This window comes from Lates calcarifer, linkage group LG1, assembly GCF_001640805.2.
Source record: "Lates calcarifer isolate ASB-BC8 linkage group LG1, TLL_Latcal_v3, whole genome shotgun sequence".
Classification (NCBI taxonomy): Eukaryota; Metazoa; Chordata; class Actinopteri; family Centropomidae; genus Lates; species Lates calcarifer.
The window spans coordinates 16,700,198-16,722,885 of NC_066833.1; the positions used below are offsets into that span (position 1 = coordinate 16,700,198).

Below are 22,688 nucleotides of genomic sequence, written 5' to 3' on the forward strand. Positions count from 1 at the left end.
ATCCCAAATCTGTGTGAGGAGCTTTTGATGTTTCTTGGTTTGGGTATTCATGGTTTGCAAATGAAAAAACAACAACAAAATAAAACATAACTTATAATTAACTCAGGCATTCACACTAATTTACCAGTTAAGGTCAGGGATTGATAATAAGGATGTAATGTGATGAAACTGTACCGTGACTGCACTCTTCCTCATGTCTCCAGTCAGTCTGCGTGCCGATGCTGATTCTGGTGATGACCCTCCCATCGTATGCATGGATCATCAGATACTCACGTGAGCTTACACTGGAACCAGTTCTTCATTATCAGCTTAATAAGCCCAAACATACACAGGGGGTGGGTGCAATAATATGCAACCGTTCTGCAATGACTATTATCTACTGTATAGAAGGAATAACAGTCATTGTATATGTAAAACAGATACATACAACTTTTCTTTTTTTTTCATCCTTCAAAGGTGAGACAACATTGCATGTAAGCAACATTTTTATTATCTGCCTTTGATCTCCATTCGTTGCACTGCTCAGTATCTACTCTTCCTAAACCTGTTATTAATTTTGCAATTTGTGGCATTTCTTTCCTAACCTGTTTCCAGGCTCAGGTTCTGCTGTTGAATCCATCTCAGTTGATTTGCCTGGTGAGTCCAGTGTTTGCATCCTCATTTTTGTGATATCCTTGACTGATTGTCAAACAGAGGTGAGCAGAGAGACCACAAATAAATAAAACATTTTGAAGCAAATCCAAAAAAGAAAAACAACATGTTTTTCTGCTAGTGTATCATAGCAACCATAGCACAATAAGCAACCGTTTCTATGGTAGACACATTTACAGACATGGGAGAAAGAGAGAGAAAACTGTACTGAGGTTCTTCAAAACCCACTTTTATTTAATTTCTTTTTCATCTGTAGTTCTCAACTATTGCCATTGCATTTGCTAGTTCAAGTTATTACATTGCAGTAAAATACTAAATGTCATCCTATAATATAATATGCTATGTATAAATGTGTGTGTGTGTGTGTGTGTATAATATTTAATATTATGTATATATATTATTATTTAATATTTTAGATTTATTTGGTGTGACCACCTTTTGCCTTTAAACCAGTACTCATCCATGGTAGACTTGCTTATAGTTTCTCAAGGTATTTGACAGATAGATTCTTCCAAGCATCTTGGAGAACTTGTCACAGTTCTTCTGTGGATTAAGTCTCTCTCAGTGTCTTCTGTCTCTTCATGTACTGTAATCTCAGACTGACTCCATGATGTTGAGATCAGGGCTCTGTGGGGGCCAGACCATCTGTTTAAAGACTCCTTGTTCTTCTCGTTACTGAGGATGGTTCTTTATTTGTGGCTCTGCTGTCATGCTGCAGAATGAATTTGGGACCAGCCAGGCACTTCCCTGATGCTATACTTGATTACCTGTATAATAGGCAGAGATGCACATACCATTTGTTGTCTTTTTTGTTTTTTTCTTTAATTATTATACTTACATTGTAAACCTTGTTCAGTCATCTTGGGCAATACTGTAATTATAATAATGCTAAAAAAAGGAAATGTGACTGAGAGAAAGCAAGAGAAACGGAGGGAGAGAGGCTGTTCCTATCCCTGTAGAAAATGCTCTAATCTTAAGTGTTAGTGTAAATCAGCCATATACCCACATTCAGTGGTCGTATGAGCTCAATAATTTAGAGGTCTGGGAATAATACTAATTAATAGTCTTCCAGTGGGCCATATATAGTAACTAGATAATGGAAATAAATTATTACAGTAGTCCACAATTGACTAGAAGACTAGACTAGTTATAGGACATTATAAGAATGTTGCCATCAGCTACAAGTAAATTGGAAAAGGATTGGAATGAAGATCACAGCTGTTCTTTCTAAACCTAGATGTGTTTCTTTTCAGTGTGTTTGTGCTGTAAGGATGTTTTGACACAACATGAATATGGTGATTGAAAAGCCTATGGGATCTGTTTTATATTAATAAGGAACGCTGCTAACATGGTTAATTTATCACAGGAATCCTGATGACTCATTTTGATATGGTGTGTGGCACAAAGATGTTTGTATAAGCTTAGCAGCTTTTGTCATACTGTATGTCATCCTGTTCTGTCTTTTACAGCATTTACTTGCTCTACAATGTCTACTAAATAACAACATTAAAGCCAAAAACATTTGGTTGACAGACAAGGTCATGAGATGTATCAAATTGATTGAAACATAATTACTTTTATTTAAAATTCAGCATGCAAATTGTTGACAACATGAATGACTAGGACAGGAATAGCACCCATTAAAATGTGCTTCAGACTGTATCTATATCTGCTTGTTGGTAAGCTTTGTAACCAACAAAGGATTGTCTCTAGTGCATGCAATTTAGCCTTTGCAAGTCCAGTTTGCTCTTTTTTACTTCTTACATAAATTAGAAATTATGTACAGGATCTAATCCATCCAAGTGAAAAAAAACTAACTGGGTCTCATGCCATTTTTCTCAAGGCACCCAAATAAAGCCTCGCTTTTTGCCAATAGCAAGTGAAGTGAAAGGATTTGATGGCAGACAACCAGTTATTACTACTACTGTTTGGTGTTTATCAGTTACTGGATTTCATATAAATGCCAAGTAATCCCTTGTTGGGTAGGATGGTAAAACTTGTGTTTCAACTGGGAAAACACAGATAGGCATGTGATGTTTTTGGGAGATAAGAGGCAGATATGAGGGATGATGGAGAGAGGAATGGGGGTTACATATGTCAAAATCTGTGTATTTGTGGTTTAGCATCTGTTAACTGTTGCTGTCGACCTTCTGTGTAAGTGTGCTTTGCTTTTTGGAAAACCAAGGACAACAACTAGCAGCAAAATCAGGGGTTGGAAACATTGTTCAGTTTAAATGTTAAAGGTCTTGGTCTTGCTGAGCAGAAAAGTATTAATTGCATTTTAGTCATCATTCAGTTCTATGGTGTACTGCTTTTGTTTCATAAAAACAATCCAGACAAGCTGGTTTTTCTTGCTTTTTTGTCTCCTGCTGGATTTCTCTCCAGATTTGATTTTGGCAGGAGAATTTAATGATGAACTGATTTTAATGTTGACTGAAATGTCTCCATTGGCACACCAAGAGACTCAATCATCCATCTTTTTCCATAAAACTCAAACCCTTTACAGTGTGAATGTAACTGTGAATGACTATAAGCACCAGATACTTAAGAGATTTAAAATAATATAAGGCTATAAACTGTAACACAGCCATAAATGATATCAGCACTTGCCAATTCTGTATTTCTTTCTTAATTTCCATGGGCCTTTATCTTTTCGGGTGATTTCTCCTTTTTCATTTGCTTGCTAAGCTGCTGCGTCCGGGCAATGAAATGGTAACGTGGCTTAATGTTGTGCAGATTTGCAGAGTGGTGCGACATGCAGGTCTGCATCTGGCCAAGCAAAGAGTAAATCTCTGAGCTCTTTGTGTTAATATATCTCTCCAGAATGTCTTGCCCTGGCTTGTCATGGCTCTCTGGACAAAGGAGCTGCATTGAAAGAAAAATAATACATCCCTTTTCAAATCAATTCTCTTTTCTGTGCACATATGACATTTGCTGCATACAGTTTGACACAAACACTTCTATATGGCTCATGTAGAGATGACAAAGAGAAACACCTACAGTAAATCACTGCGTGAACAATTTATAGCATTTTATTATAACCTACCTCAAGCTTTGACCCCACATTGAAGCGCACACTGTTTTCCTGATGTGTAAATGTGACATACATGCGTTCCTTTGTATGTATGCGCACACTGATGTGTGGGCCAAGGGCAAAGGTGAGAGGCTTGAGGGGAAGGTTACGAACATGTGGGTCAAAATAGAACCATTTCCAGCGTCTCTTTAAATCTCCTGTCTCATTGAAGCAGAGACCTCCAACAGGGGTTAGATTCAACCTTCAGACATACCAGAGAGATTAGAAATAAGGCTGGTCAAAAAGTCTTTAAAGAAACTTGTGAGGTCTCAGCTATTTGATATAAAAGAAACAGTGGATTGGATTTTTAAATCTAATGACATTTATATTTGATTTCTAATTGACTAAATTAATTAAAGGAATATTTTGAGGAATGTGCTTATTTGATTTTTAGTGGACAATTAGATGACAAGACTGACAGTTACAGTTATAGCAGTTATTATGGAGTAACAATTACCATATCATTCCATTGGGATGGTAGCATGTGGAGTGGCCTCTATTTGTAAAAATGGCTTTGATGCTGGGTGCTACCTCCTTGTCCTCCAAGATGATGTAAGTGAAGTCAGCAGCTTCTGCAGAGGATATTATAATGGCTGCTTTCCCAGAAGGATAACTTTGTCTATTAAGGATAATTAACACTGTGCAAACCTTTCATCAAAGGGAACAAATGTGTACCCTCTCATTAGTGCTTTGACCCAGTCCTTGATCCTCCACTTTATGCACTGCTTAAAAGGATACAAAACATTACCCGTTCCATCTGGACACAAGATGAGAAAACATTTCCCACTTTTGTAGAACTTCTTAATGACTTCTTTCAGCTGTGACACAAAACAGTCAAGTGATTTATTACTGCAAAATACACTCATGATAATGCACTTATTCTTGTTTAGGAGAGACCCTGCAACGGCTATGTCAGTCTGAAAACATTATCATACCTTTGTCCCGCCAGCTGTCTCCTCTTCTGTCTGAGGGATATGAGGCTCATCACTGGTGTAGGGAATCTCTTTTGACAGCCTATAGGAAGTTTTATGTTTGATCTCAATGCAGCCTGAGCAGACAAGGGAGAATATCTTTTCATTGGTATTTTGTCAATGAGTTGAAAGACAGCAGTCTTTGTATCTTCATTATTGTTATTGATTTGACTAGACTTGAGCTGCATACTTACTTAAGTCTTTGGTCAAGTTCTCTTTTTTTGGTTTTCTCTGGAGTTGCAAATGCTGCAACCTACATTAAAAATTGACCAAGTTATTTTCTGAAATGTGCAACGCAATGCCAAAACTTGAAGGGTATGCTGAGAATCAAAGATTTTCTGCTACGATAAACACAAAAAGAAATGGAGCTGCCTTATGGCATGCAGTGTTGTGCAATCAATATAGATCTGCAATATAGTACAATCAGTTACATGAATGTTGTAAGCAACCTCCATACCAACATATGAAAATAAATTCAGGTAAATTTTTTTTAAAGGTGTTTCAGAAGGCATGGAGCATGCATACTCACCTCTTCCTTGCTTGCTCTTTAACAGCCTCCCTTTCCTCCTCACTTGTGATGGGTGCATGAGGGCTCACATCAATTTTTCTCACTGTCTCCTTTTGTACCAGTTTTTTTCTCTCTTCCAGGATAAGGTCTCTCATTTGTTTGGCTTGCTCACAACAAAAGAGCTGAAGAAAAGAAATGCCAACATAATGCAATTTTTTATTTAATTTTTACTTACAGCCCTCCTCACCTTTGAACCCACCTAAATGATTCCATCTTTCTGGGGAGGTTATCTTAACAGTCATTATTTCTAATACATTTGTTTTCAATTTCTTGTTGGGGATAAACAAGCTACATTCACCCTCTCAAGGTTGGTTGTATTCTCTGGTTGTTCACAGCATATGAAGGGCTGACAGGGCTGCTGGCAATAGTCACACTGAGCAAGATGCACATCCTGTTTAGACGCAACCTCTGGAACCTGCAGTGCAGCAAGGTACAGATTCACAATCACCTCTCCACCTCTGATATTATAGACTCCACACACTGTTATTACTGTGGGAAAATGAACAAAGGCCATCACTGTCATTTCCAGGCACTATGGGTAATATAGAGATACTGCACAAAGTCGATGGTACCTTTTGAACACAAGGAATTTGTTTTGGCTCTGGCTTGTATGCTATGAGACGAGGCAGACCCACACAAGGTATATCATGCTCCTTCTCTGGCATCTTTTCATCCTCTGTCTTCTGGTGTGAATATAAGAAACCAGCTTGTATGCTGTAGATTCTTGGCTTTAACCTACATTATATGCTCTGCCACCTGTAAACTGATCTATGAGAAAATGCTTTACAGCTCTACGGTATATGGATTGAACAGCCCTTTGAAACACACTGAGACAATAATAGGCTACAGAAATGAAAATGACTTGACTTGGCCAACACACATTTTTGCCATGAACAAACTCTGAGGAATCAGGGGACAGCGTCCATGCTCACCCACCTCTGCCTGCAACAACTGGGGATCCTCAATTTCCCTTTGAACTGCAGAAGAGTGAAATAATTAGAATTTTGACAGATGTCTAAGGCATGAGAGGCAAAGGGGGGAGCCAGAACAGGTGACCCCTTTGCACCCAAACTGATGACATAGCTTACCTTGACAGCTGAAAAAGAGGCAGTGCTCCACCCACTCCCAATCTGTCTGGGTCTGAGAGCTCACCAAAGTAATGAATTTTCCATCCAGTGCACGTACCTCCATGAACTCTGGTGAGACTGGACTGCTCGGGACATAAAGGCAGGAGGCAAAGAACTACAGAAATTACAGCTTTAGCAGAACAGCTCTATTAATCTTAGAGATGTATTGATTGATTGTTTGACCTCTTGGGGGCAGAGGAACTTCTTAACAAGCTGAAAAAGACATATCTCTGACATATTATTGTCTTACTGCACAGTTGTTTTGGCTTACATGCTAGTAAACACTTGCCTGTTTACACATTCAGCAGACATGGAGCCACATTAGCAATACTAGCAACACTAGACATTTGCTGAGCAGCTAGTTGCTAACTTTGTCAATTTGCTATTGGGTGTTGGGCAGGTAGAATGCTTTTATATTTTATGTGAGCTTTTTGGTGTAAACTGTTGCTTTCTGGGGTAAAAGTAGCTTTAAGGCCTCATTGTAGCCCTTATTTAAACCTCTGACCTACCACTCATACAGGGCATGCTGGGATCTAAACTATGTTGATAACTATAAGAAAACCAAATAAGTTTGAAAAGCAATGCCAATTTGGCCTAGGTAGTTAGATTACAAGTTTTCTACATTCAAGGCTGGAATTTACTGTTATATTTCTCCTAAAGCCAGTGTAATAACCCAAGTGTTTTGAGACTGAATAACATTCACATTTTCGACCACTTCTATCCACTGGAGGGGGTGACTGTCAAATGTAATAAACCCAGCAATCCATGTTTTCAAATGAAACTGCATTCACTACGACTATGCCACCACCAAATAGGTTTTAGTGAGCACTACACATAAATCAGACGGCTGTGGCAGTGTTTTAAACCTGAAAAGCTTTTTAAGCACTTTGACTAGCTTGACTAAGAAGCCGCCATTATATGGCCATCAAAGAACAGAACTGACTAAAGGCCAAGCATCACAAACTGATTTTACAGCATGTTAAATTTAAATGTGGGTAAAAACAAGACACAAATACAAAAATATTGCAGAAGATTAAATTGCAACAGTACAGGTCAATGATATGGTCATTAAAAAGGCTTACTGAATTCTTAAGGGAATGTTACTCAAATATTATTGCATGTTTATGGGTCTGTTAGTCAGACTGTAAATTACAGTTCCTTACAGTTTCTGTTTTATAGATGATGTACTTGAGCATCTTGGTTCTGCCCAATGGCCTATATGGGAAAGAAAAAAAAAGTCATATTAATGTAGAATATGTAGACAGCCTAGCTGTGAACAGCTGTCATACTTTTTCATATCAAACTCAACCAACTCACTGCTCTTAATCAGTTGTTCTTGTGGGAGCATGCCAGCATATAGTTTCCCAAGGTCATCTGTCGCTTGCGGAACACAGATTTGAGCATTCAAAAGAGAACTGCAGTAGTTGTCAGGTATGATATTAACAATGGGATCTTTCTGGTCGTCACATGTCTCGTGCTTCTCCAGGCTCTTCAGGTTGTCATAAAGCTGTCGCAGGGAGAAGTCACCTTCTTTAGGACTCTCAAGAGATGCAGAAGCAGTATCTGTCTGGTAGGATGGAGACTGACTCATGTTTTAAAAACGTGGTATGACAACTAAAGCAAAATCTCGAGAGGACGCTCAATGCAGGGTTCCATTTGTATCATTTTTGTTATTGTTCGAGTGCAGTTGCCCGGCAGTATTTGTGCATCAGGCCCGTGTACATCTGAAATGTCATATAGTTACATAAGACAGTTCTCCAGCTCCCCTTACATTCACCTAATGATGACTTAGTGATAGACATTGTGTGGCTGTAAGTGCTTCACTAAAAAAGATATTTTGGTAGATTTAGATTTTCTCTGGAACCTTTATGTCAAACAAGAAAACGGTCAACTTTTCAGTGAAGGAGGGGGAAAACAACTGTAATATAATATCCCTACTGAAGCCTATAAAATGATCTCATTCTCTGATAACAGACAATACCCTTCAACACCATCCTTTCATTCAGGGTGATGCATCAAGGGAAGTAATTATAGTCGCTACTGACAGATCGATGACTAATGCTGACAGCAGTACCTTAGTCTATAAAACCCTGATTTCCCTCTGCTGTGTATATAGCAGGCACAGCAACAAAGAGGAGTCATTTGTGTTAAACATACAGCCTATTTTGTAGGTATTGTAAAGATTTTGTGCAGAGTTTGTGTGTGCACATCTTAAGGTAAGTTGGCAAAATTCACTACACTGTATCAGTGCTGTTAATGTATTTCATGTTGCCTTTTAACCAGTAAATTAAATGAATCCTTTACATCACCTAAATGCTTTGCTACAAATCTCAAAGGTAAGGTGCTGCACTAATTATTTTCACTCTCATTTTCAATCCAGTGCTGGCAATTACATTTCAAGGCCTTTTGAGGAAATCATCAACAATGTGGCACATCACGCTTGTTCTTTGTTTGGGAAATATTCTCATCAGAGGAGAGGCCAGTGATCAGCATTCAGAACCATTCCCTGTAACTGAACTCTCTGAAACGGCCTCCCCTGGCTTTTTAATCCTGGAAAAACAGAAATCTAACAGCTCCATCCATCCACCCCAAGTAGCAGGACCAAAAGCACCACACCCGCCTATGTGCTTTAGAGTCAGCTGGAATCAGAGACACCTTCAAATATGTCAATACTGTGGTCTCTCTACTGGTGTTTGTTGTCGGAACAATGGGGAATTCAGCCTTACTGAAAATCATATACGTGAACAAAAGCATGAGAAGCGGACCTAACATCCTCATTGCGAGTCTTGCTTTCGGCGATCTAATCCACATTGTGATAGACATTCCAATCAACGCATACAGGGTGAGTTATTCACCTTATGGTGAGCAATTACAATGAGAAAACAACGTTGCACCCTTCTCTGTTTCTCTCCTTTTCTGCACTTTCTACCCATTTTAAAACTTTAATCATAGCTTGGATTGATTGTGGGTGTTGTTTTTTTCCCCTTTTACTGAAAATGTCCTTTGCTTTTGTTTCAGCTCATGGCAGGAGATTGGCCCTTCGGTTTAGTACTGTGCAAACTTGTCCCCTTCATACAGAAAACCTCTGTTGGAATTACTGTGTTAAGCTTATGTGCTTTGAGTGTTGACAGGTAAGGAGATAAGCAACACTGCCCTTCACCCTACAAGAAAATAGTGTTTGCTGGCTGCTATCTGTATTTCATCTTGGAGACAGATTTGTTTAGCATTAGCCCTTGAAATGTTCTTTAACTAAAAAATGCATCACTGTTACAGACAGAAAGTCAAAACATTTTCCCATTGATTTTGCAGATACCGAGCTGTAGTATCCTGGAATCGAATCAAAGGCATCGGGGTTTCAGTGTGGACAGCGATCGAAATAACTCTGATATGGGTTATTTCTATCCTGCTGGCTGTGCCTGAAGTTGTCGGCTTTGATATGATAACAATGAACTATAAAGACAAGCATCTGAGAATATGTCTCCTTCATCCCATGCAAACTATGCCGTTCATGCAGGTAATGTAATTGTCCTCACCCAGTGCAACAGCATGAAACAAACACATCAACATGTGTTTGATTTGGTTATTTTCACATGCTACAGTAATGTTTAAAACTGTTGAAGGGAAATTAAATCATTACATGTAACTAATCCAACAGATGCTCAACACATTGTTAAAGATGTCCTTGTAGACCTACGTATGTGTCTCAAATACTGTTTTGTGAATGCTTTAACGAAGCAACCATTGATCATCATGTCATCTGCAGCACAGACTGACTGTGGGCTTCTGTCATGTTTAATCAACAGTTTTATAAATCAGTAAAGGACTGGTGGCTCTTTGGCTTCTACTTTTGCATGCCACTGGCTTGGACCACCGTCTTCTACGCACTCATGACCCAGAAAATGCTGAGAAAAACTGAGAACACTTTGAGTAACCACACCAAGCAGGTTATTAATGAACTTTCTATACTTTTACACACATTTCACAACTCTTTGGCATATTTCCCATTATTAATTTTACCAGAATTTTAATATTGATTGCATCTTTTCTTTCAAAGAGACTAGAGGTTGCAAAAACTGTCTTCTGTTTGGTGATTGTGTTTGCACTCTGCTGGCTGCCTCTACACCTCAGCAGAATCTTGAAATCGACCATATATGATGAGACAGATCCTAATAGGTGTCAGCTACTGAGGTGAGCATTAAGAACTGAGTACCCTTTATTTATTGTTCATTACCTAGTCTGTGCTTATTTGTGTGATTTACTTAATTTTCATGCTCCTTTTTTCAGCGTCTTTCTTGTTCTTGACTATTTTGGCATTAATATGGCATCACTCAACTCATGCATCAACCCTATTGCATTGTACATAGTCAGCAAAAGATTCAAGAGATGTTTTAAGGTAAGCTATACTGTCATTCTCTCATTGTTGCTTCTGTGAATGGCGCTATTCAGTTTTAGACAAAGCTGGTGGAGGTGAAAACAATGAGATCCACACTGGATGAGTTATTATATGTGTCATCAAGGACATATGGAGTCATGTCTGTAAAATGACCAGACTGGAGAAAGCGTTGACCTGAGGGGGTAATAAGTGAAAATGGTCTGGAAAAACATTGTAAGGAGAAAAAAAAAAACCCACCCACTTGGCAATGTACCAGACAGTCTGTCACTGAATCAGAGTGATGTGTTATAAGAGAGAAGAAAACATAGCTTCAAGGCAATTTTCAAAAGAGAAATTTAAAAGCCTTTATTGTATTACTATCTCAGATAGAAAATATCTAAAGCATACTTACATTTCTTTTGGCTATCATCAGGTTTTCACACAATACAGTGCATGAAGCTCTTCTCTTCCTCTGCAATAATTTTTTTTTTTTTAAATAAAAACATGTATGTATAAAACCTTTTTTTCCCTTTAAACTCTCCTCTCTACTTGAATTAAAAGATAACTCAAAGCCAAAGGTGGCATTTTCAGCATTTCTCTACACAGTAGAAGTAAAAGAAAACTTTTTTTCCCATCATGCCCTCTCTGAATTAATCAAGGCTTTATACACTGGATCATTATTAAATGACATTTAACATAAGCAAGATTAACTTCTGTTTCCATTACTCTATGAACACACCACACAGAAATAGATTTTTGAATGAGCAGTTTTCTCCATGTGAAGCTGATGGTAAGTGTGTTTTGTCCTCTGACCAAATGTCTTTGTGTGTGTGTGGGGTCCTGCAGGCGTGTCTGTGCAGTCGGTGTGTACCTCTCCAAGCTGTTACCCATGACGAGGTGCAGTCTGTTTCGAAGTCCAAGATGCAGGATCGAGACTCAGAGCAGAGCAGCAACATCAAAGCTCACAAGTCGGCTTCCGCACCTCTGCCTGAGCAAAAGAACACCTTACTGTGTTAACAAAACTGGTGTGGAACTGTGAAAATATTTTGTGAGTTCTTCAGTCTTTCTTTATTAAATATATATGGGGCTTTCAAAGGAAATATCAAAGCAGCTCTATTAGTAGCTTGGCAACCTTGACGTGCCGTCCTAATCATATAAAATACCTTGTGAATAACATGCACCACTATCTTTTGTACTGCTGTCGTCAGTTGAACATCTGCTTTGGCATGAGCAACCTGGAGTCAGACTGTTCAGACTATTTGCCCCCGGGGCTTGACTCACTCCCAGCCATTACATCAGATTTTACCTACTACCTATCCTGTATCATGCATCACAGTTCTCAAATCACTGTTTTGGGCACGATGTTAACCTGGCACCCATCAACAGGAATCTTGTCATGGCTTACCGCCTGCATATATATTATTTTTCTGATTCTGTTTCAGGATTCTGGAAAGACACTATGCCGCAGGAAATCAAACGAATGGGAATTAAAAATTATTGCGGTGGGTTTTATGGGCTACTGTGTATTATTAGCACATAAATGTGTGGTTGTACCTCTGTTAAGTTTCCCATACAGGGCAGCTCAGGAGTTTATAGCGTTCCCTTCATTCTTGAACCTTGAGAAACATATCAAATTGGTGCCACAAGTAGATTCTGTCTCCGCCACTGAATGACTGATTGATGGTGGCCTATTTTTAATGCATTGTTAAATGTGTAATGCATGAAGACACTTTATAAAAGACCTGAGAGTGGGGAAGAAGGAAAACGAAGATGACAGAATGAGGTCAGGAGGAGAGAGGGATGGGAGGAGGGGGGTGGGGGGTAGAGAGAGATGAGCACCTGATAGGTCTTCCTGTCACAGGACAAGGCAAGCACAAATAGAGCACTCTTCTTCCAGCTAATGCTGTATCAGTCGACAAAACTGTCTCAATGCTGTGTGCTGGAATGCCTATTAAAAGTTTATCTTGTCTAAGTAAAGAACACAACTCTCAACTGTTTGCAAAGATTCAGTAGTTTGTTTGAATATAAGCGAGTGAATACTTGAAATGTTTGTGATGCTAAAGACATGACTTAATGGTATTTACTCAAGCTAACTAAAATTTCCAGTAAAGTATTGTAAATTACTTATATTATAGTGCTTTCCATTATTTCAAAGCACGCACAGTATAAACACATGCTTTTTTAAAACCTAAGTTAATTGAAACCATATACTTTTGTCAATTAAGTAATCAGATAAAAATACTGTTAAGCTTTTTAAATTTATATAAAAATGGCAACTTTGTTTTATATCATGACTTTTTCAAATCGTTGCTGTAGTGCAAAGTGTTTGTTGCTCTAATAGCTCTTGGCACATCAAACAGAGAACACAAGGAAATGCTGGTTCCACATCACATCACATCAGACAAGCAGGCTGCCATCTTTATGTAGCAAATCGATTATCTTTGCTTTCCTCAACATATAAACGCTAGATTGAGCAAACGAAAGCGAGGATCAGGTTTAGGTTTGTTATTATGACAGATTAAGGGGCAAGAATCCATATAATCCTTTTAAATGTTTGTGTGTAACATATATCATAGTCCTCACAACTCGTAAATCATCATCAGTCATCTTATTTTTAAGTTGTACTGTAAATACAAATTTCAGTCATCTGACTTGAAATGTGTTTGTTTGTGATTAGAGATGCCAAAAATATGTTTCAAGAGAACAGAGGAAGTAAAATGTGTGCTACCCTGCCCACACAGTCATACTGCCTGCTGTGCTACATATTTGTGCACCTCTCTGTTCTGACATAAGAGAAACAGTGTCTCTGTGTCTCTGAAGCTTTGACTGTTGAATACAACAGCATTCGGCAGGATATGGGAGTTTAGTATGCTCATTTACACTGAAACCAGTTTGTGTGGGTTTTTGATCTAACATGTTAGATAATTTTATTTTTGTATGTATTTTTGAATCAGTCCTGTTGGATTCACTTTCTCATATGTTTTTATTTCAAACTGCATTTATGGCTAGTTAGATGGCTTTAATTTTTATTTGTACATTTAACTGAATTTATGGAAATCCAGGGTTTACATATTGCAACACTTCATCAGGCGTTTCTGTCAAATGCTAATTTGTGTCAAATACTGTCAAATGCTCCAGTGTCCTTTGTTAATGCAAATGCCAGCAGATAATCAACAAATGGTGCAGTGCTATCATGTCCCCAGCAGTAAAAGCTCACAACTGCCAGATGACATTGACACAATCAGGCTCGGGTATCCAGAGAAGGGTGACGTCAGTGTCAACATCAGCGAGAGAGCGGGTGTCTGAGACCTTCTTTAGTAATCTCTGTACACACAAGGCTCAGATAGGGCTCCCCACGGTGCTGCCCAGACTCCCCAGACTGTGGATTTAATTAAACAGTGTGAAATTAATTAATCAGTGGGGTGGCAGGTAAAAGGACTTCTCTCTGGAACTGCTCACACAACCAAGACAAGCATTTCATGTGCGGTGACAGTTATTAATTTGCTGTATGTTTTATTATAGTGTTTCTATATAAAGATGCTGAAATTCAGGGAGATTAAAAAGCCTGGCATGCGAAAAAAGTCATGCAAATTATCAAAATAACAGCTCCCGAAAATCAAAGTGTAAACCTGTGTTTGATCTGTTCTATCAATTAATTAAAATTTTCAGTTCTGTATAATAATGTGGTGCAAATTAGATGGAAATGAGATAAAATATTCATTTAGTTATCTGGGGAATCTGCCTGGAGGGCTTTTTAGTCTTCAGTCTGGCTCAAAATGCTGTCCATATGGCAATTATGTACAGTAGTGTTGCAGGAGGATTGGTCTGATGCCTACTGGCAGAGAGGAGCCTGCCTGTGACAAACTGCTGCTAGGATCTGATGTGAGTTGAGGGAGATAATGAGGCTGTTGTAAGCCTTAAGTATAGAGCCTGGCCCCGGGGTGGCATATCTAAGCACTCAGGCTCCCTCATTGTTGCATGTGCTGCTGAGGATTAAAAACACATTTACTTTTTTCTTCATAAACTTTGTCAGTACTTCCCACTACTCTTTGGACAGCTTCTGCTTTCATGTGGCAAGCCTCTTGACATTGCTTTGTGGAGGAGCTGATTTTTTTTTACAGTTTGTAGATGTGAAGTCTTGATTTGATTCTGCTTTGAGCTATCTATAGCTCTTTTTTAGCAACCCACCAGAGGATGTGTATGTTCTGGGGTACATCCTAGTATGACTGAAGTTTTGACAAATGCCACACTTTGATGGGAAATCCTTTAATATTGATCCCATTTGCACAGCTTTTCAAATTAAATTTCAATGACGGGTAAATGAAATGATGATATAGATGAGTAAGATAGGAAAATGTATATTGTTGACTCTGTAGTGTCCTCCCAGAGAACCTATGCCTGCTGTGTTGTAAGGATAACTGCCCACCTCTTGTGAGGGACCCCTGACATCCACAGCAGGTTGGATGCCTGCACCAGTGTCACATATGCAGTGAGTCTCAAGGAAAACAATGGTACAAATTCCAGCTCCGTCCAATTTAGACCTACACCACACTACAGGTTTTCTATTTGAGCGTAACAAGGACATCATGCAACCAAGTGCAATATGCAGGGGAAAAAAATCCCTGCAGTGTGTGCAGATTAATTGAGTCTCCCAGGAGAACTGCTATTGTGTTTCATTACACAGAAAGCGTAATTCACTGAATGCAGGCAGGTCTATAGACAATATTTACTGTTTTAACTCAGTGAAATAAACAAGGCAGAGATCTTTATACAATATGAGCAGGCATTTAATTAATGGCCATTTGGGGCTTGCATACTAAATAGGGAGGAGAGAGAGAGAGAGAGAGAGAAGTGGACACTCCAGCCAATGGCAAAGAAACTTCACACAGACCTGCAAATGGCAGTCAGAGTCAGACTACTGGGCAGAGCTGCAAGTGGTCACTCAACCATGGGATTAAAAAGCATTTAAGCCTTGTACCACCCCCCCACCCGCATGCTTTTCGTCCAGCCATGTTATTTCTGACCATTCAGGAGAAAAAGAAAAAGACAAATACTCTGTGCCTGGGTTGTTATTGCCGGTGCAAAACTGAGGGCTACAGGTTTTTCACAACGCCAGCATCTGTAAACGTACCGCAGTGCTTTCTTGCAGAAAAACATAATGAGCTAGCCTAAAAGGGTTTCTGTGTTCTGGTAAAGGTGCAAAATGGACTGTCACTACTGTTTATTTCAATCATGTCTGCCTGTAATGGAAAACATGCAATCAAATGTAGGACACGTTTACCAGAGTGGTTCACTTCACACTTCTGTTCACACTTCTAATGCCTCTTGGGCAACTACAGGCAAATTTATGACAGGCTATTGACATATTTATAGGGAGGTCTTCTGAGTGCATGGGCTTGATTAGCACAAATCCATGCCACAAAATAAATCACCAGCTAAGGTATCCCAAATGTATTTTTGCTAAGTGTTTGTGCCAAGAGGATGTTGGTGAAAAGGCTTTTGATTCAGCGGTCATCCGTGGCACCGCAGCACCCTGCCTGCTCATGCTTGTTTTGATGGGCAATGATGAAAGCACAGGTGGATGCGAGAAAGCTCCCCCTGCTGCGGACTCCTCATCTGTGGTTTCCTATTAGCACAGGAGTGGAGGTTTGCAGTCTGGCTGCTGGGCACAGTGGGTCAGTGCTCACAAAGCTCTGTTTGTTCCCTGGCCTGCAGGGCTCCCAGGGTAAGCTTGGCTCCAGAGGGGAGACAAACAAAAAGGCACCACTGTCTCACACACTGAAGCTGCTCTCCACCACACTCGTCTTTTCTACTCAACAGGGTTACATTTCTCTTCTTAGGAGAGGAATGGTAAAAGGAAACAAGTTTTTTCAGAAACAGGGCCTCAGGATAACAAAACTGCTGTTGTTCTGAGCTATGTGTTTTTTCTTAGTTTAAATGCCATTTTGAGTTGTTGCTTGTGGTGATGTGTTTTTTTTTTCTTTTTGCTTTGTGTTTCTCATCTCCTTTTGTCTAGCACAGACTCAGAACTCTTTGTCTTGTGCTGCTGTATCAACATATTCTGAGTGAAACCCAACGAAACTGCCACCAGCAACAGGCACGTAAGACATCATATTTAAATTCTACTCTCAATTATTTAATAATTTCAAGGTATCTCTTTTGCTCCTACATACTTATATGTCTGTGATTTCTAAAGATGAAATAATGTGCAGGAAATTCTTTGGGCTGCTGTTAGGTCAGACATTCACTGTTGAGCTGCAATATGCAGTCCAAGTATAACTCCATTATTGAGGGGACTTTAAAATGGGAGCTGTGTGACACACAGCGGGATGATTTAGTTTAATGACCATGGCAGTGACAGCACTGTGATGGAAATTGGACTCCCCCTGCAAATTTACATCACTTGAGGGTACTTGGGGCTCTTTTAGCGGCTGCACTCCAGAGCACGAGCCATCAGGAGGTCCTGGATATGTCATGCTTGTCACCTTCCTTTAAGTGCATCTGCAGACGTGGGAGAGGGATTAATATTATATAGCCTACGGAAGCACACAGGCCGTCTTATCAGCACTGCAGATGTGATAAGCACCTCTACCCCCATGAAAACCAGGAAAGATCTCCAAGCAAAGAGACAAGCATCTCTTTGTGCTGTTTCCTCACACTGCTTCAGAGTTTCAATGTGGTTTTAGTGGCTGATATGGTGCAATTTCACATCTGTTGTAATTTGATGTGCCTGGATCACCCTCTGTGAAATCGTCTTGATCACAACATGGCTCCTTTCAATTATTTAGAAAGTTGGGTTATAGCTTTAGAGATAGTAATCTGATTTCTTTTGATTTTGAGGTTTTCAGACTGGCCTATGCCAAAAGTCCCAATGGCAGCTGTGCAGAAAAGAAAAGAAAAGAAAAGAAAAGAAAAGAAAAGAAAAGAAAAGAAAAGAAAAGAAAAGAAAAAAGCCAGTCTCAGTGATATTTGGAAGTTTAGCATCAACACCCCTCCTTTTTTCATAGAAAAAAATATTGATTTATTTATTTAATAAAAATGTCACTTTTATGGAAATATTTTCCATCATTGCCATGACACTCATCTCACATTACATCACATCAATGCAGATGTCAGTGTGCACAAATTGCATTGCCCTCAAACTGATTCTGAGCTGTGAATGGAAGTTATGGCAACCATTGCTGTCACTTCAGTTTTATCAGAAAAACACCCAGTGGAACCATGGAAACATGTGACACATACACACACCCACATGCACACACAGAAACACAAAAAACAGCTACATCAAAGCCAGCATATACTGTAATTAGAATTTATTGAAGCCTATTCAGTCAGAAAAGGTACATGATCTGCTGAGCCTTTGGATCCAGTCCCATACTCCTCCATTAAACACAGTACAGTGCATTAAGCCCTGGTATTACATGATGCAAAAATGAATGTGCTCATTTGTGAGTCTGTTGCTGTGGATACAAATATAGCATTTATGTATTCCAGTTTTACTGTATGTGAAGAAGCAGTGTATGGCTACAAAGAGAAAGCACCTGTTTCTATATATAATTTATGTTTATATATGTCAAATATTTTGTCTAGTCTTTCAGTTAGCATAGGTTTCATAGTGTAGATGATCAAACATCACAATCTGCATTTCATGTTAACAGGTGTAGCTCTGAGAGTATTTACAGTCAAAGAAAATAAATATCTGCATGCCTGTCTGAAGAGAAGCTGAAAATTTAGTGACCTTTAGGGTGTTTGGGAATAAAAATAATATATGTTCCCTCACAAATGTAGCATGTTTTCTCACACAACACCTAGAATGCGTGCCACCCACCAGCGACAAGGCATAATGACTCTGCAAGCTACCTGGCACCCTCTGTAGTTGTAAGGCCAAGGCCAGTAGCCACGCAGAGGCTCGCATATTCTCTGACAGTGAGTGTAGCTGCGCTGGCACTCTGAGCAGCAGATCCCCTGGTGGTCTAACATGGTGTCAAAGGTCATGGCACTTTCCTCTCTGGCTCCTCCGCTGCGCTGTAGTTTTGAAGCAGTGTTAATTTTGAAGAGCAGTTGTGTGTTTTTTTTTTTAAACTTACACTCATTTGCAATTCAAATGTTTTCAAAAACTTCTCATCCTCCCAAACACGTGACTCCAGTCCTCTTAGGCAACATGAATTTTTATAACCGGTGGGAATTTTCCCTTCAGTTCATAAGTTCATCAACTTGGAATGGCAGCTGTTACCCCAGTGACCTGTAATTATAGCTACTAATACGACACCTCCCAGCAGCAGTGGCATATACCACCCACAGCTGACAGAATAGCTAAATCCAGGTTAACACATTGCCACACCATATTCTTCTATTTCTGTGAAAATGCATTTTTAACAAGGCTCGCATCTTAAAGATGGTGTTATGTAGTCATCAGTGAAAGTGTTGACAAAACAGAGAAACTTCACTTCATGATGTTGCTTTAAGGGTTGCTTCAGGCCTCAGTATATGCCTCTTGATACTTAATCAAAAATTCACCAGCTCTGGAGTCTTGTTTGTCATAAACAGTGTAGTTGATGAAGTCGGTACTCACATGATAGGGGTTTTCGGGATTGTACGCTGACCCTGCGGTTGACTGTGCCCCCTCCTCTTCTTCTTCCATGATTCTTGGAGGTGTCATCCTCTGCGTGACTCACCGGGTCCCTCTCCCCAGCAGCTGCCTCAAACTCCTCCATGTTAAACTGCCGTTTGGCTCGCTGTGTGTCTCTCTTTCTCCTTTCCCCATCTGTTACAGCAGCCACAAGAGGCGAGAGTATTGGGTCAACATCCACAAGATGCCATACATGTCCTCAGAGCTCAATCCTACATAGCTGGGTCTGCCTCAGATGTTCTGAATAATTAAATTAGCAGCAGTGATATCAGGCAGTCTTGCATATTTTAAGATCATTCTTTTTTAATACAAGACTCAAGCTTTTTTTTTTCGGTGTATGACTCCAAATGTCGAGTATGTTCAAGATGTTCATGTGTTTCACTAACTTCTCAGACAAGACTGTAAATTTAACAAGTGTGTCGATAATAAGCAGGGCAATCGCAACCAAGACTTTAACTTTGGAGAAATGCACAATAATTCACATAGTATAGACCATGCTGTATGACAGTAGAGTAGTTTTCTTGCAGGATGGAATGAATAAATATCAAATAGAAAAAAGAGAGGAAGGCAACCTTTCGGGAACGTGGGTTGAAGCCAGTAAATTGGAAGTTCTCCACAAAGACTCAGAATTTTGTTGCTCAGAAAACTGGTGTCCTTGAGTGGCTGCTCTCCTGCGACCCATATGAGGAACTCTTCATCAAACCTCACTGGCATTAGTTCATCTGTCTGAAAAAATAAAAAAGATAATATCCTTGAATTACTCAGGTAGAAAAAGAAATTACAGTGTTAAGAGCTGCCAGAATGTCTTCTGCTTGCTTTAAGGACTGTAATTTTTTTTCCCTCTCTCAAATTTGCAAACGTTCTGTATCAAGTAGTGTGCCTATACCAGGTCAAACATCAGCGACTCTTTCTTGTGAGCTCCCATGTGTGGAAGGCTGGCTTTGATTTGGGATTTTATATAGCACTTGTCTCCTCCAGAGAAGCGGATTCCAGTTATTCCCTGCACCAAATCACAGAGATGCCATGTTTACACTCACAGCTTTGCTACTTCGCTAAACACACAGAAAAAGTCTCAGCTGAACCACCTCAGGAAGAGAGAACAAGGACAAACTCACTCACAATTTGAAAGTCATGAATCTCCACAGCTTCCTCAGCTCCGCTCCTAGTTTTGAATCTCTCCAGGTTGTTGTCAGAGTCAATTTCCATGGAACCCTCCCTCACCTCCCCATTGATGTTCATACTGTAACGCACATTATAAACCTGGCAATGATCAAAGTGGAACATTAAGATGACTGATTAGCAAAGTTTTGTAAATCACACTGCAGCAAACACAAAAGAAGTGAAATACAGAAAAAAGAACAAGCTTTATACTGCTCATACTATTCCCCCTCTCAGTATTTTTCTCATCTCTTCTCTTACAGAAATCCTGCATGGTTTTTACATGCTGAGAATTTGAGCAAAGCTCCACAAGAGATGCTATTGCAGACCTTGATGGGGATGTTTGCCCTACAGGCGAGCTCATTAAGACACAAACATAGCAGTATTTCTTCTATGATAAACTAGAGTTACTAGAACAATTTATGTATGTGTTCTAGACAGAATTAAAGATGCAATTTCACAGTCTGAATTGTGATGATTATTAATAGGGCATCTCAGTCATTAACATAAATATATCTTATGACAGTCTCAAGAAATCAAATCATCAGGCCTGTAATCAATTTTTTGTAATCTGAGTTCTGTTTCCCACCCTTAGTATCCTCCTCACATTCAGTTTCATGTATTTGTTATTGAAAGGGGCACTGTAAAAGTACAGCATGGTCCTTTGTCGACACTTACATTTTTGTCACTGACTTTCCACAGGTAGAGCGCAGCCATGGCTGCACACAGCATGAACACGACACCAACAATAAGAGCCACAGCTCCAAATCTCAAGAGGCGGCTGACTGTAGCGGAGGTGGATGTGCTGGATGTGCTTTGTCCCTTAAAGTTCAGAGTGAGCAAAGTAAGAAATGACATGCGCTTAATAAGAAACAGACAAGAATAAAAGTCCTGGAAACCGCAAGATTTTACAGAGTCTACAGTTTTATTAACAAGTCGTGGATGTCAATTATATTTTTAATCAAAAACCTATTAAATCTGTCTTACCAGAGGCATGCAGTGTTGAAAACAGCCATATCCATGAGTGGTGTTTTGGACTTTTTCCATAGTCTCTCTCATGATGTCCTCTACAATTCCTTCTCTAATACTGTTGCTTCTCTTTGGAGAATCAGGTTATCCACCTAGGTCTGTTTGACGGTTGAGTGTGAATGACGTACAGTTGATATAAATTCTTTGAGCTAAATTCTTCGTCTGACTGTTACCTGTAGTCTCAGGCTGCCTAGGGCAAGGTGGCCATCCTGTGGTACCAAGCTAAAACAAGACTTTTGAAGCAGTTCTGATCTTATCAGAGATTGGCTGGTGTCATGTACTACAGGTTGTTGTCAGTGATTGTTTGGAGGAGAACATATGGCCTGTTATGAGTCAGCTGAGCTTTCAAAGAACCATTTTTAATACTTGATATTTTTTATTACTAACCTCTAATAGTGCCAGTCATGGTGACTTGTATAAATTCTGCAAGGATTTCCTCCAGTTCCAGTGCTGCTTACAGGCATCAGCAGGAATGAGCATATTGCACAACCTATGAATCAAACTTACGCGCAGAAGCAGGTCTTCTTTGGTAGTTATATTCCTATAATATGCTGCAAGACAGCACTGGTTTGCAATACCATACACAATCACAGAGGCACACTCAGAAATAACCTTTGCTTAATTGAGAATTTCCTGATTGAGAAAGGTAGTTTTGTGGTCAAGGTTAGTCTGTCCTTATCATAACTTAAAAGGAAGAAACACAGAAAGAAAAGAGGTTCAAATGTGTGGTGCTGCTGTTGCTTGGAAACAGACTGAACCACATTTTTTGGATAATTGGTAAGCTGGGAGGCAATCAGAAAAGTTCCACACATTCTTTGACCTTTGAAAAATGTAATTGTTGCAGCATTTGATCAGAAATGTAGCATTTGCATGTAAATTGAGGCTACATTGTAACTACATTGTGTACCATGAAAAGAATATGACACAGACTGATGCTTGCTATCGATTTAGCTCTGGAGGACCTTTTGATTTATTGTGGCTTATAAATCTTTAAGGCAAATGTTAATTATTCTGTGTGTTTTATAACTATTCCCTCAGCACAATAGGTTGTGCTCTGTTTATAGGATTACATTTGGATCCTGATCGCCCACATAGCTAAACATTTAAACT

The 22,688-nt window shown here is 39.4% G+C and overlaps 3 protein-coding genes and 1 long non-coding RNA gene across 6 annotated transcripts; 2 read left to right on the plus strand and 2 right to left on the minus strand.

Annotated features, from left to right (window-relative positions):
- The first annotated feature begins 201 nt into the window (after nt 1-201).
- On the plus strand, nt 202-5,910 carry LOC127142553 (uncharacterized). Its single transcript, XR_007813379.1, has 5 exons — nt 202-273; nt 457-473; nt 601-636; nt 5,599-5,693; nt 5,793-5,910. It is a non-coding gene; the product is annotated as an uncharacterized LOC127142553 (long non-coding RNA).
- LOC108901581 (glutamate-rich protein 6) lies at nt 207-8,810 on the minus strand. Of its 3 annotated transcripts, none has more exons than XM_051071091.1 (14): nt 7,708-8,810; nt 7,554-7,605; nt 6,352-6,473; nt 6,200-6,240; nt 5,836-5,946; nt 5,562-5,678; nt 5,225-5,385; nt 4,890-4,948; nt 4,660-4,772; nt 4,463-4,542; nt 4,182-4,337; nt 3,698-3,926; nt 585-3,516; nt 207-284 (listed from the first exon to the last, which is right to left on the minus strand). In XM_051071091.1, exons 1-13 carry the CDS (start codon nt 7,979-7,981, stop codon nt 3,280-3,282), a joined length of 1,752 nt encoding a protein of 583 aa, XP_050927048.1. In that variant the 5' UTR covers nt 7,982-8,810; the 3' UTR covers nt 207-284; nt 585-3,279. The 3 variants fall into 3 exon arrangements, with proteins under 3 accessions (XP_050927048.1, XP_050927046.1, XP_018558630.1); XM_051071089.1 differs by having other exon boundaries at nt 212-308; XM_018703114.2 differs by having other exon boundaries at nt 273-379.
- A 66-nt stretch (nt 8,811-8,876) lies between these two features.
- LOC108901584 (endothelin receptor type B) lies at nt 8,877-14,224 on the plus strand. Its single transcript, XM_018703123.2, has 7 exons — nt 8,877-9,232; nt 9,409-9,521; nt 9,700-9,904; nt 10,194-10,334; nt 10,445-10,578; nt 10,675-10,783; nt 11,609-14,224. The coding sequence occupies exons 1-7, from the start codon at nt 9,098-9,100 to the stop codon at nt 11,777-11,779; spliced, it is 1,008 nt and encodes a 335-aa protein (XP_018558639.2). The 5' UTR covers nt 8,877-9,097; the 3' UTR covers nt 11,780-14,224.
- A 4,099-nt stretch (nt 14,225-18,323) lies between these two features.
- LOC108901586 (leukocyte cell-derived chemotaxin 1) lies at nt 18,324-22,605 on the minus strand. Its single transcript, XM_051073143.1, has 6 exons — nt 21,228-22,605; nt 20,511-20,651; nt 20,278-20,391; nt 19,964-20,117; nt 19,331-19,526; nt 18,324-18,782 (listed from the first exon to the last, which is right to left on the minus strand). The coding sequence occupies exons 1-6, from the start codon at nt 21,405-21,407 to the stop codon at nt 18,560-18,562; spliced, it is 1,008 nt and encodes a 335-aa protein (XP_050929100.1). The 5' UTR covers nt 21,408-22,605; the 3' UTR covers nt 18,324-18,559.
- Nucleotides 22,606-22,688: the final 83 nt, after the last annotated feature.

Coding starts and splice junctions, on each gene's coding strand:
- LOC108901581 (XM_051071091.1), bottom strand. CDS start 7,981: ATGAGTCAGTCTCCATCCTACCAGACAGATACTGCTTCTGCATCTCTT. Junction 5,947..6,199: donor CCCAGTTGTTGCAGGCAGAG/GTGGGTGAGCAT, acceptor TATTCACACCAG/AAGACAGAGGATGAAAAGAT. Junction 4,543..4,659: donor AGACAGCTGGCGGGACAAAG/GTATGATAATGT, acceptor TTTGTGTCACAG/CTGAAAGAAGTCATTAAGAA.
- LOC108901584 (XM_018703123.2), top strand. CDS start 9,098: ATGGGGAATTCAGCCTTACTGAAAATCATATACGTGAACAAAAGCATG. Junction 9,233..9,408: donor TTCCAATCAACGCATACAGG/GTGAGTTATTCA, acceptor CTTTTGTTTCAG/CTCATGGCAGGAGATTGGCC. Junction 9,905..10,193: donor AAACTATGCCGTTCATGCAG/GTAATGTAATTG, acceptor TTTAATCAACAG/TTTTATAAATCAGTAAAGGA.
- LOC108901586 (XM_051073143.1), bottom strand. CDS start 21,407: ATGTCATTTCTTACTTTGCTCACTCTGAACTTTAAGGGACAAAGCACA. Junction 20,652..21,227: donor GGAAAGTCAGTGACAAAAAT/GTAAGTGTCGAC, acceptor GATCATTGCCAG/GTTTATAATGTGCGTTACAG. Junction 18,783..19,330: donor CGAAAACCCCTATCATGTGA/GTACCGACTTCA, acceptor ACTACAGCGCAG/CGGAGGAGCCAGAGAGGAAA.